We start from the raw sequence: 13,074 nt of genomic DNA on the forward strand, positions 1-13,074 counted from the left end.
TGCTAGGTACACTGGTCTTGTGACATTAGAAATTGTTTGGCAGTGACAATCTGGCAACACTGTTCTGGCATGGTGGCAGTTGGGAACACTGATACTGACTACACTGGTCTGGTGACATTGGAACTAGTATGGCTGTGATCAGGAAAACTGTTGCTGGCTTCCACTGTTCTGGTGACACTGGGACTAGCGCAGTTATTTTTCAGGAACACTGTTGCTGGCTGCACTGGTCTGATGACACTGGGACTGGTGTGGCAGCAATCAGAAACACTGTTGCTGGCTGCACTGGTCTGATGGCACTGGGACTGGTGTGGCAGCAATCAGAAACACTGTTGCTGGCTGCACTGGTCTGATGGCACTGGGACTGGTGTGGCAGCAATCAGAAACACTGTTGCTGGCTGCACTGGTCTGATGGCACTGGGACTGGTGTGGCAGCAATCAGAAACACTGTTGCTGGCTGCACTGGTCTGATGGCACTGGGACTGGTGTGGCAGCAATCAGAAACACTGTTGCTGGCTTACACTGATCTAGTCTGTCACTAGCGATCAAGGACACTCTGGATAGCTTACATTGATCTGGAGACTTTGGGACTGGTGGGCTAGTGAAGTGATCAGAACACTGTTACTAACTTACACTGATCTGGTAATACTGAGACTGGTGTGGCTGTGCTGGGTACACTGGTCTCGGGACACTGGCACATTTTATAGACTGCAGGATGACACAGTTCTTTACTGTTGCAATTTCTTGTGTCATCTGCCTGCTCATTGAACTCTAAATCCCCTGTCTGCAAATTGGAATATGATTCACTGGCCTTATCATTGGGCTATGATGTGATTAGATTACTGAACTGTTCTCCCTTGTAAGCTTTTTACATGTAGGCTTGACAATACTGTGCAAAGGCATAGAGGACACTGATGTAAAATGGGACTTTGGAGTCAGAGTTATAAGGGGGGAAAGCTGGGGAGTGTGATGTAAAGGAGTACTTTGACGTGAATGTGGTGCTCATCCTGACTGCTGCCCACCATATGTTGTTTTGATTTTTACTTACTCCTGACCCCTGCACTCAATACCGTATGCTGTACATAGACCTGACCAAGATGTTTATTGTCCCAGCAGTTGCTGGTTTTAATGAAGGTTAAAAGAAAAAATAAGAGCCAATTCCCTCATCCACATATTCATGCTGCTAATCAGTGTATTCTGAGAGCAGAGGAGTCACACTGTTAAATTGGTCATAGATGAGTCAACGGTTGACCAGAAAACAAATTGACCTGATTTGAGTGTGTGTGGATGGTGGAATTCTCCCTGTTGAGCCTTTGGATTCTGAGATTGAATAGACTCCCCAGGCCATCAAAATACACTGATCAGCATTGCCGGCTATAGCCTGCATCACTGATAAAGCAGGGAAAATCCGATTGGCAGATTGACTTCTGTACAATCTCCCTGCGCATACATAGGTCAAAATATGGCCAGTCCCTGCTGAATTTCTATCCATGTATGGCAGAGTACAATAACAGAGTGGGGAGGATTTCTTCATCCACCTTGCCTTTGTGGACGGGGAAATATGTTTGGTGTTTTTGATCAGCCCACTGGCTGATCAGAAAAAAAAAAATGAACTGTGTATGGTGAGCCTTAGGCTGGCCATACATGATACAATTTTCTTGAGATTTTTGGTTTAGATTTACCAAAAACCATATAATATGAGATCAAACCTAACAACACTTTCAATTGTATCCAATTAGGCAGGCTCTTGCACTACATAGTTGAAGGTAAATCTAAAGGAAATTGGGCAGAAATTGGACAGAAAATTGTATACTGTATGGCCATCCTTACACTTGAATTCCATGTATGTTATGTGTTCCATATGTCTGATCAGCTATGTAGTTTACAACCGTTTTAATGTAGTTCATTTGCTCAGACAAGGTGTTAGCTCTCTGTCTTTTTTGTTTATGTTTATGCATCTGTGAGGAGGCATTAATATCTCTTCATCGCCTGTTTTAAACACTATAAACCTGCACCACTGCACCACATTTGATAGGCACTACTACTGAGGGGTGGTACAAATGCAGCTCAGCTGTGAGCTGAACCCCCGCAAAAAAACAAAAATATATCTGCGGCCCTGCTTCTAGTTCACAACAGGAAGTTTGTAAAAATCACTCAAAAATGAGGGTAAATCTTTTCTTAGACAGTTATCATTGAAACGTGTCATCATTGAAAGATGTGACCCTCACCTCCTGTTCCAATGACAATTACTAAATGGTGACTAGGAGAAATGTAGAGGGCAAATCCTTCCAGCAAAGACACAGACAATAAAAATCTGGGAAGTAAATGAAAGGTAAAGCAGTAGGGGTTTAAGGCTAGCCATACATTATACAATTTTTAGATTTACAAAAAACCATATAATATGAGGTCAAACCTAACAACACTTTCAATTTGATCTAATTAGACAGGCCCTTGCACTACATAGTGGAAGGTAAATTCAAAGGAAATTGGGCAGAAAACTGTTAGAAAATTGTATAGTGTATGGCCAGCCTAAGTTCAGTCTTAAGCAGTATAAGGCTGGCCATACATTATACAATTTTCTTGAGAATTTTGCTTTAGATTTACCAAAAAACATATAATATGAGGTCAAACCCATACAACATTTTCAATTGTATCCAATTAAGCAGGCCCTTGCACTACATAGTTGAAGGTAAATCTAAAGGAAATTGGGTAGAAATTGTAAGAAAATTGTATAGTGTATGTCCAGCTTTAGGCAGTGCTTTCAGGAGTGGTGGCTGGAGGTTGGCTCGTTGCTGGAGTAAAGGCTGGTCATACATTATACAATGTTCTTGAGAATTTTGCTTTAGATTGACCAAAAACCATATACTATCAGGTCAAACCTAAACGATATTTTCAATTGTATCAAATTAAGCAGGCCCTTGCACTACATAGTTGAAGGTAAATCTAAAGGAAATTGGGCAAAAAATTGTAAGAAAATTGTATAGTGTATGGCTAGCCAAAAGTATTTAAGGTAATTACCTCGCTACTATTTACAATAAACTATTGGTGGTAAAATAAAAAATTGTAAGTAAAAGGCTGTCTGCCAAGCACTGTTATGTGTTCTCACACCCCCCCTCCCCCCCAAAAAAAAAAATCCCCCAAAAAGTGTAGTGCTACCTTACTAATCAATAACTTATCAACAAGGGTGGTACCCTCTGATGTATGGTATTCTCAATGAACATCACTTTTACCACAATACCAGTCACTGTGATATGTAACTTCACATATAATACACATTATAAGACACAAACTGAAAATAAAACATAAAAATTAAACTGAATTATCTACAGGAGGGATTTCCACCATCCCTGCTAAGTTTCATTTTGTATGTTTTATTTTCAGTTTGATGTGTATTATATGTGAAGTTACATACCACAGAGACTGGAATTGTTGTAAATACTGAAGTTCATTGAGAATACCATACATTAGAGGGTACCACCATTATTGTTCAGTTAGTTATTAGTAAGGTAGTGCTGTACTTTTTTGTTTTTTTCTTTGCTGGAGTAGAGACTGGGTGTGCAAGGAGAAAAATGCCAAAAAAAAACAGAATGCATTAAGGCCAGATATTATTTCTTTAAGACTCTAGTTGTAAAAATAAAGAAGCCAATAAAATTACGATTGCAAAGTGAACATACTGTACATATGAGCCCTCAGGATGCCTCCAATTTTAACAGGTCAGTACACACTGCCGTCGGCAGTACCAAGCCCTGATGAAGGAGGGCCTTTTGAATCCCTGAAACATGTTGGCTATTAATGATCTGAGTAAAATTAAATCTGGACTTTATACAGTATGTTCTGCTTTTTGCACTTTCCTCCTTGTATGCTCAGCAATAAAAATCTGACAGGGATTCTAATCCTAAACATATTACTCAAAATAATATAAACGTGAAAAAACCATGTGCTTCAAACAGTGCAACAAACATATAAATATATAAAAATATACAATCATGAATTCTTATTCTTGTTGCCGTGCAACACAATAATTGGCACTAGCAAGATTTGAAGCACAAAGTGGACTTTATAAGAATTCATGATTGTATATTTTTATATATTTATATGTTTGTTGCACAAGATATTGCACTGTTTGTAGCACATGGTTTTTTCACGTTTATATTATTTTGAGTAATATGTTTATGATTGATTTAATATATATTGTGGAGCGCGACACATTTAGATATAATTTTGATTTAATTTGTCACACAGATTATGAGTATGTGTTTAGTGTTGATGCATCACAATTTTATTGATATTTGTTAAATTTCACATGTTATAAGATCGTTGCACAGAGAGAATATCACATTTTAGCTCACGAGTATCACTTTTATTAGGGATTCTAATCCTTCCCCACTCCATATAAAACTAGGGATAAGGTATACACTATATATAAAACATATATAATGTACTTGTATAAAGTATAAATTATGTCCAGCCAAACCTTTTTTTTGGTTTTGGGTAGAGTAGGGAATAGTTGCTATCTGGGGTTCTATTGAAGAGTAATACAGAGCTTGAGCTTGTTCCTGACATTGACCTAACATGGCCATGTATTCATATTAGGTCGATAATTCTGACCCCTTTGTATACCTGCAGCTTGCAGGAAATGAGAGCTTCCTTTCGGATTCATTCAAACGTGCTTGGATCGAATCCAAACTCACCCCTACTGGAGAGATTTATTCTCACTTCCTGTCCTGCTAAAAATGTTTTACTAAACAACAAATAAGGGGAACTCAATAAAAATGCTTTTGTATAGCAGAGTAGGATAAGACTATAACTCTTGTCTGTGTCCTTATTGCAGAATTGTCCTCACTTTCTGTCTGGTGAATCTGTTGTCATCAGGACATGAAGTGAGGATCGTCCTCTCATATAGAGCCCTGGATAACAGTAAAAACACAAATAAAGGTTGAATCCTCTTCCACTCTATCCAAACCTAAAAAATACATTTCAGCTTTAGATATATTTTAATTGACTTAACATGCTAGTTATAGCAACATAGCAAACAAACAAAGGATTTCCCAGCAACACTTACCAGCCAGCCTGCAAAACAACCAATTTGGCCCTGTCTAACAGTTTGCATTAAAAACAGAGGGTTTTGTTTGCACATATTTGCAAATAAATGTGGAAGTCACAGTCCCGTGTCAAGGGTCCTCTGTATATAAGGTTGCCACCTCTTCCCTTTAAAACCGAACACATATTAATTACACAGATACTGTGGCTGATTAAGGTGGTAATTAAAATCACTTTTGTGCATTATCTGCGTTAAATTTGCCTCAGAACCTATGTAATTAATATGTGTTCGGTTTTCAAGGGATGAGGTGGCAACCCTACCTGTATACTGTGGACCTAAATCTAAACTTTCAAGAGCCTCCATCGTAGGAGCACATATATCAATGGATAGGTTAAGGCAGGCCTTGAAATTTCCACTCGCCTGCTCGCCAATGGCGAGTGGAAATTATGGTGGGCGCGAGTGTGTCCCCCAGGGCCGTCTTGCTGAGCAGGCTCGGAGCTCAGACCGGATCTGTCATTTGCACTGGAAGCCATCAGACTGCTCAATAGCTGAGCACAGTGAAAGCAAAGGAAGGAGTGTGTGCTGTGCTCTCTGCCTCCCCCTGGCTCTGTACCTGGCTCTGTGAGTGAACAACAAAGTACCAACTTTTTATAGGTGTGTGTGTGTCTACTTAATTGCAGCTCACTCTGGTCACATGATCCTCTATGTCAGCCAGTGGTGGCTTCAGGGGAAAGGAGAGAGCACTTAACAGCGTGCGTGTACATATGTGTGTGTTTGTGTGTGTCTATGTACATGTGTGTATCTGTACATGTGTCTGTACATGTGTCTGCGTGTATGTACATGTATGTGTGTGTGTGTACATGTGTCTGTGTGTGTGTGTGCATGTACATGTGTGTGTATGTACGTACATGTGTCTGTGTGTACATGTGTCTGTGTATGTATGTACATGTGTCTGTGTGTGTATATACATGTGCGTGTGTATGTACATGTATCTGTTTCAGCGTGTCTGCACGTGCCTGTGTGTGTATACATGTGTCTGTATGTGTGTGTGTACATGTGTCTCTGTGCATGTGTGTACATGTTTCTGTGTGTGTGTGTATGTACATGTCTGTGTGTGTACAGGTGTCTCTGTTTGTGTGTGTTTGTTGGTGGCCAGTAACTCTTAAGGCCTGGCTAGTAGCTCAGGACTTGAAATTTTAAGCCCTGGGTTAAGGGCAGGTGTGCCTGGAGGAGCCCATCCCTCCTTAAAGGTTGGTTGTTTTGCAGGCTGTCTGGTAAGTATTGCTTGGAAATCCTTTGTTTGCTTGGGATGTGTATTGCCACACTGGATGCCTTTGCTATCATTTTGGTATAGCTGAGCATCACATGTGTCCCTGTACCTTTATGGAGGGATGGGCTCATCTAGGCACACCTGCCTTCAACCTATCCATTGATACATGTGCTCCTACTATGGAGGCTCTTGACATTTTAGAGTTAAGTCCACAGTATACAGAGGACCCTTGACGCGAGTTCCTATGCATGTATTTGCAAATGTCTTCAAACAAAACCCGCTGCTTTTAGCGCAAACTTTTAGACAGGGCCAAATGGGTTGTTTTGCTGGCTGGCTCGTAAGTGTTGCTTGGAAATCCTTTATTTGTTTTCGATGTGCATTGCCCTTCCATATGCACCTTACTAGTAATCTGGTTATAGGTTTGGATGGTTGCCTTATTCTATGCAGTTAGTTGTAGCCAAAGAAGAGGCAGTACAAGCCTGCAATGATGTAATCTCTGTAATTTATATAACTGAAAAACAGACTATTGGTTTTTTTTTGCAAACAGACTTACACTTAAAAGTCTTTTCGCAACCACTGAAGCTAAACACCATATTAAAACAGCTCTAGGACAAACAAGTGTAATTTAGGAGCTGTTTAAAATGGTTCTTGGGAAAAAAATAGTTAATAAACCTTATTGCTTGATAACTGGAATTGCTAATCAGCCATTTACATGGCAGCCACCCGATGCATTTAGACATCTAGACGTGGTGAAGACGACTTGCTGAAGTTCAAGCCGAGCATCAGAATGGGGAAGAAAGGGGATTTAAGTGACTTTGAACGTGACAGAGTTGTGGGTGCCAGACAGGCAGTTCTGAGTATTTCAAAACTGCCGATCTACTGGGATTTTAATGCACAACCATCTCTGTAGAAATCGAGGCTCATCAGACCAGAAAACAGTTTTCTAATCATCTATTATCCAATATTGGTGAGGCTATGCAAATTCTAATGTCCGTTTCCTGTCCTTAGCTGGCAGGAGTGGCACCTAGTGTAGTCTTCTGCTTCTGTAGCCCATCTGCTTCAAGGTTCAACGTGTTGTGCGCAGTGGTGTATTTAGGTTTTATGCTACCCTAGGCAACACAAAAATCAGCCCCCCCCCTCCCACGGAGAGAGCCTGACACCAACCACAACCACCTCCCCCCTCCATTCCCTCCCCTCTGACCCCCCACCCGAGAGAGCCTTCCACTACCACCACCCTCCATACACCAGCCACCCCACCCCCCAGCAAAAGAAAGACACTCACCTTCACAGTTCCAGACATCCCCTAGAATGAGAGTCTCTGAGGCTCTTCATACACCTTCAAGCAGCCTGCAGCCTCTCTCAGATCCCACCTGGTCCCCATGCCGCATGGGTCCCTTCTTCTGTTCCTCCTTCCGGGGAGTGGTGCTGCCCCCCCCCCCCTGAAAAATGGCACCCTAGGCAAATGCATTGTTTGCATGTGGTAAATACACCTCTGGTTGTGCGTTCAGAGATGGTATTCTGCATACCATGGTTGTAATGAGTGGTTATTTGACTTACTGTTGCCTTTCTATAATCTCAAACCAGTCTGCCCATTCTCCTCTGACCCTTGGCATCAACAAGGCATTTTTGTCCACACAGCTGCAGCTCACTGGATATTTTCTCTTTTTCGAACCATTCTCTGTAAACCCTAGATATGGTTGTGCATGAAAATCCCAGTAGATCAGCAGTTTTTTACATACACCAACAACCATGCCACATTCAAAGTCACTTAAATTCCCTTTCTTCCCCATTTTGATGCTTGGCTTGAACTTAAGCAAGTCGTCTTCACCACATTTAGATGCCTAAATGCATTGAGTTGCTGCCATGTGATTGGCTGATTAGCAATTTGTGTTACCAAGCAATTGAAGAAGTGTACCTAAAATAGTGGACAGGGAGTTTATATGTACTTTGTACTATGTATATGTACTTTGAAGAAACCTTAGGCCTCATGCACATGGATGTTTATTAGCAAAAAATCCCTGGCACTTTCCTTCACCTGGGGTGCTCCAGGAGCTGCATTCACCTGCCAGTACATGTGAATTGCTGTGTAAATGCCAATCATTTCTGCACCAGCACTTAGCCAAGCACACCTCATATTTTCCCAGCATAAAAATGGCACATTTGGGGATATACGCCATATGCACATGCATGGGAAACACTGACATAGAAGTGATGTTTGCAGCTCCCCGGACGAGGGGAAGTGCAGAGGACTTTTAAGCTAAAAACGCCAGTGTTCATAAGACTATACAGTAAAAATCAATCAAATAAAACAAAGGGCTATCATGGACTCTAAAAGGGCAGATACCAGGGATAGCAAAGTCTAACCCTAAATTGTTTCAGTCAGTAAGTGACTATATATTAGAATGACAATAACTGTCCTGTATCTCCTGTCCATAAAATTCAATTTTTTTTGGACAGAGAGAAGGGGAGAGAGAGAGAAAGGGAGAGAGAGAGAAAGGGAGAGAGAGAGAAAGGGAGAGAGAGAGAAAGGGAGAGAGAGAGAAAGGGAGAGAGAGAGAAAGGGAGGGAGAGAGAAAGGGAGAGAGAGAGAAAGGGAGAGGGAGAGAGAGAGAAAGGGAGAGGGAGGGAGAGAGAAAGGGAGAGGGGGAGAGTAAGGAGGGGGAGGGGGAGGGAGAGAGAGAGGGGGAGAGAAGGAGAGAGTGATATAGAGAAAGGGAGAGAGGGAGAGGGGGGAGAGAGCAAGAGGGAGGAGGGAGAGAGGGGGAAGAGAGAGTAAGAGAGGAGGAGAGAGAGGAGAGAGAGAGAGAGGGGGGGGAGAGAGAGAAAATAGGAGAAAGACAGATAGAGAGGGGGGAAGGAGAGAGGGAGAAAGAGAGGAGGAAAGGGAGAGAGAAAGAGAGAAAGGGAGGGAGAGGGAAAGGGAGAGAGAGAGAGAGAGAGAGAGGGGGGGAGAGGGAGAGAGAGAGGGGGGGAGATAGATAGAGAGGGGGGAAGGAGAGAGGAGGAAAGGAAGAAAGAGGAGGAGAGAGTGAGAAAGGGAGGGAGAGGGAAAGGGGGGAGAGAGAGATCCCAGGTTGCAGAATATGAACGGCATTTCCATCCTTCCTCCTGCTGCCAGAAAAAACGGCTGCCTCAGAAAGCCGGCACATATCTCATGAATGGTGCAGTGCTAATAGCCACATTTCATTCCATAAATGCAGAGAAAAGCCCCTCTTGCCAAGGTATAAGACAGAAGTATACTTATCAGTCCATAGTACATAGACACATTATAGATGCCTCTGATGTAGCAGGGGGGTCTGGCAAAACCGGTCAGGCAGGGTCTTTGGTCACACCTGGATCTATGCTGAGATATGTGCCGGCTTTCTGCACCTGCATTATTGATGCTCACCTGCATGGAAGCATACCAGCTTCAAGCGGCTTTGTGTATGAGGAAGATATTTGTCTATACATATATGAAAGTGGATTTACATTCATAGTCAGTCTTCACATTTGTATTGTCCCCCTATGGATTACATCCTGACAGGGACACTCTACAACCATACACATGCATTAAGGATGGCTCAATGCGATTGATCTAGTGAAATCACTATTTTGTCACTTCTATGTCCATCAGTCTATTTTGCTTGACCTCCACTACATTTTGGATCTCTATGGCTTGTCAAGCATATCTTCACCCAAAATGTGCAACGGCCAGAGAAGAATATATCAATATAGCAGCTGCATTTTAAGTGGCAACTCAATATTTCTGCTGGTCTTACTCTCTATGTCTGTCCCTCTTCTCTGAGATCTCTCAGTCCAATCAATAATTATATTCATAGAATGTAATTACCAATGATTTATATGGATATTATATGGATAACATTTGAGTAATTGGATCCATGGTTACCACCTCTGACCCATAATTTTCTTTTATATTGGGTTAATGTTACTGTGTTTATGTCTCATTTTAATTAATAAAGGTTTTCTTTTGCTGTCCACGTTCTCTGTCAATATTTAATCACAGATGTGATTCATTTTTTCAGATACTTTGGGTTTGAGATGTTGAGCAAAAGCCATCTTTTATTTGTAGAGTATTTTGAGTTTGAATTTTGTGGTAAGCTCTCCTCCCCTCAGTCATATATATTCTAAGATATTAGCCTGGTAGGATCATATTTCTTTTAATTTTTTTTTATGTAATTCTTATAGACAAAGCATGCCAGTGCTGCACTGGCTATGGAGAAGGATTACAGTACGGGTTATGTCCGCACTATGGGAAGATGCTGGGGGTGGTAATGAAATGTTTATTTCTCATCCATACCTCATATAATGGGCTGAAATTCGGATAAAATTGAGAATATAAAACCCACCCTGACAAAGTACATGAATGTAGAAGATCTTTTATGGCACTATACAGTAACATTTACCATAGCTTTGTTATTTTCAGGCACGCTTTAGGGCATAGATTTTACCTTGTGTTACTACAACACGGGTAACTCCAACTACTGCATATCTCAGTATTTATGTAATTGCTGCTTTAGGCTCGGCTCACACTACTGCAACCTGAAAGTCGTGTGACTTACAGTATGACTTTGCTAGGTGACTTCCTGACGATTTTCTGGTGACTTGAGTACGACTTGATACACGACTTTGCCATGTGACTAGGGCCCCTTCCCCACAACCCTGGGTTAAGGTTGTGGGGGGTCTAAGGGAGGGGGGGGGCGAGTTATCAGAATCTAGAAGTCCTTTATTAAAAAACTAACAAAATTGTCCCAAAAAGGGTTGTGGGGAAGAGGCCCCTGTTCCCATCAACATGAGGACAAAGTGCTTTGCTGGGGGGGCCCCCTACCCCAAAGCACCCCCCCATGTTTAGGGCACGTGGCCTGGTATGGTTAAGGAGGGGGGGTGCTCACTGTTCCCCCCCCTCTTTCCTGACCTGCTGGGCAGCATGCTCAGATAAGGGTGTGGTATGGATTTTGGGGGGGGGGGGGGACCACACTGCTTTTTTTGTAAATTTTAGCATGGGGTTTCCCTTAAACTCCGTATAGGGGACCCCCAAGCAGTTTTTTTTTAAAAAAATCATTAATTGCTGGCATTATTCTTTTATGTATGTTCAGCTGTCAACCCAATGACAGCTGATGAGTTTTTTTACACACAATTTTTGACCAATTTGAATTCTATTCCTTCCCAAAATTTTGATTTCATTAGAAATTCAGTAAATTAAATTAAATTTAATGAATACAACAATATTTTCCAATTGGTCAAAAAAAAAAAAGTGTGTCGGATCCAAATAACATCAAATAGATGAGGATCCGACTTGGAGGCGACTTCCATTAATGTCTATGGACACAAGTCGTTTAGAAGTCACCTTGACGTAGTACAGGAACCTTTTCCAACGTCAGAGCGACTTTAGTAGTGCTAATCAAGACAACTCTCACTAACTAACATGAGATTTCACATGTCATGCGACTTGGGTCTCACAAGTCGGATCCCAAATTGCTGCAGTGTGAACTGAGCCTTAGAGTGTACAGTATGCAAAGCCAAAACTAAGTTAAGAAAGGTTAGAACCTCTGTCAGGTTTTGCTGTCTGTATCCCCAATGGGAAAATTCACCCTTTGTATTTGTCCTGGTGACCATTGTTTCTGTGGCAGAAGGCGATGCTCAATTCAAACTTTATAGTTACTGTACTGGAGATGCGGTAATACCTTCGGACTGAGATACCCATTCTGGTGACAACAGTCTAAGAGGAGTATTCCTCCCACTTCTTGTTATGCGCCTAGGACAGAAAGTGAAGGAATATCTCCCCAAAGAGACACTTTCTCTAATCTGTCCAAAATCCGAAAAATAAAAAAAAATACACATATACCGTATCTTAAAGCTGTCAGTTATATTATTCCTCAAAATATATAAAAAATCATAATAGCTAAGAAATATTTTGGTGTGTACCTAAAAATATAAGCAATGAGAGAGAATAATATATATTTATACTGAATATATGAGGCTTAAGGCTTTATCAGACATCCAGTATGGGAGAAGGGAAGACATAAACACAGTGAAGGGGATACAGTGAGGCAGGGAGAGAGAGAGAGATGGGGGGTAGAGATGGACAGAGAGATGGGGGGAGATAAGTAATGGGGGGGACAGAAGGGTGGGAGAGTGTGTGGGGTGGGGCAGAGAAAGAGAGAATCTAAAGGAATATAACTTGGTGACACAGCTGTTAGCATGCTGTGATCTTACCTTTCGCTTGTGGAAAAGCACAGCTAAAAATGACTGCTCCAATAGATAACATCAATCCCAGCACGTACATTCTGGCACAGAAGAAGCTGATCACTCTAATAACTGATTTGGCTCTTGAAAAGTTCTAAAACCTTCTTACAGTTTTCCCCTTTAATATATAGGTGAACTTCCCTTTTATTTCAAAGATCTTTTCAGTTCAAATATAGGAAATGAGATAGGGTGATGTCTTGTTTTGACTACTGGCTGGCCATTTCTCCATCAGAAAATCATGGGTACTTTTTTTTTCCATGAGTTATGTCTGCCTGCTAATAATATCGTGTTTGTGTGAACATGTGACGCTGTGGAATGTATGATTTCCTGTTTTCCTTGGTTTTCTGTTCTCTGAAATATGTCAATTACAATACCAACCATGAATGTCCCACACAGTGCACAATCAAATCCCTTAATAGCAGAAATGCGTGCTAAAGGACAGATTCAGCAATGCAAAGTAAATCTTGGGTTGAGTATAGAAGCCCACAACAAATATTGCTAATTGTCCTGGGCTTTTATACTT

The 13,074-nt window shown here is 41.5% G+C and overlaps 1 protein-coding gene across 4 annotated transcripts in view; it reads right to left on the bottom strand.

Annotated features, from left to right (window-relative positions):
* The window catches only part of LOC149450909 (coagulation factor XIII B chain-like), a 168,708-nt gene extending 155,924 nt beyond the window's left edge, over positions 1-12,784 (bottom strand). For 2 of the 4 annotated variants that reach the window (XM_089691274.1, XM_089691273.1), the window contains exon 1: positions 12,522-12,784. In XM_089691274.1, coding sequence (XP_089547400.1) covers positions 12,522-12,591 — 70 coding nt within the window. In that variant the 5' untranslated portion in view covers positions 12,592-12,784. The remainder of the gene's footprint in view (positions 1-12,521) is intronic. The other 2 variants (XM_089691276.1, XM_089691275.1) reach the window with 2 other exon arrangements.
* Between the last annotated feature and the right edge of the window lie 290 nt (positions 12,785-13,074).

This window comes from Staurois parvus, unplaced genomic scaffold (assembly GCF_062004578.1).
Source record: "Staurois parvus isolate SC_StPar_1 unplaced genomic scaffold, SC_StPar_1.0 ptg000560l, whole genome shotgun sequence".
NCBI lineage: Eukaryota > Metazoa > Chordata > Amphibia > Anura > Ranidae > Staurois > Staurois parvus.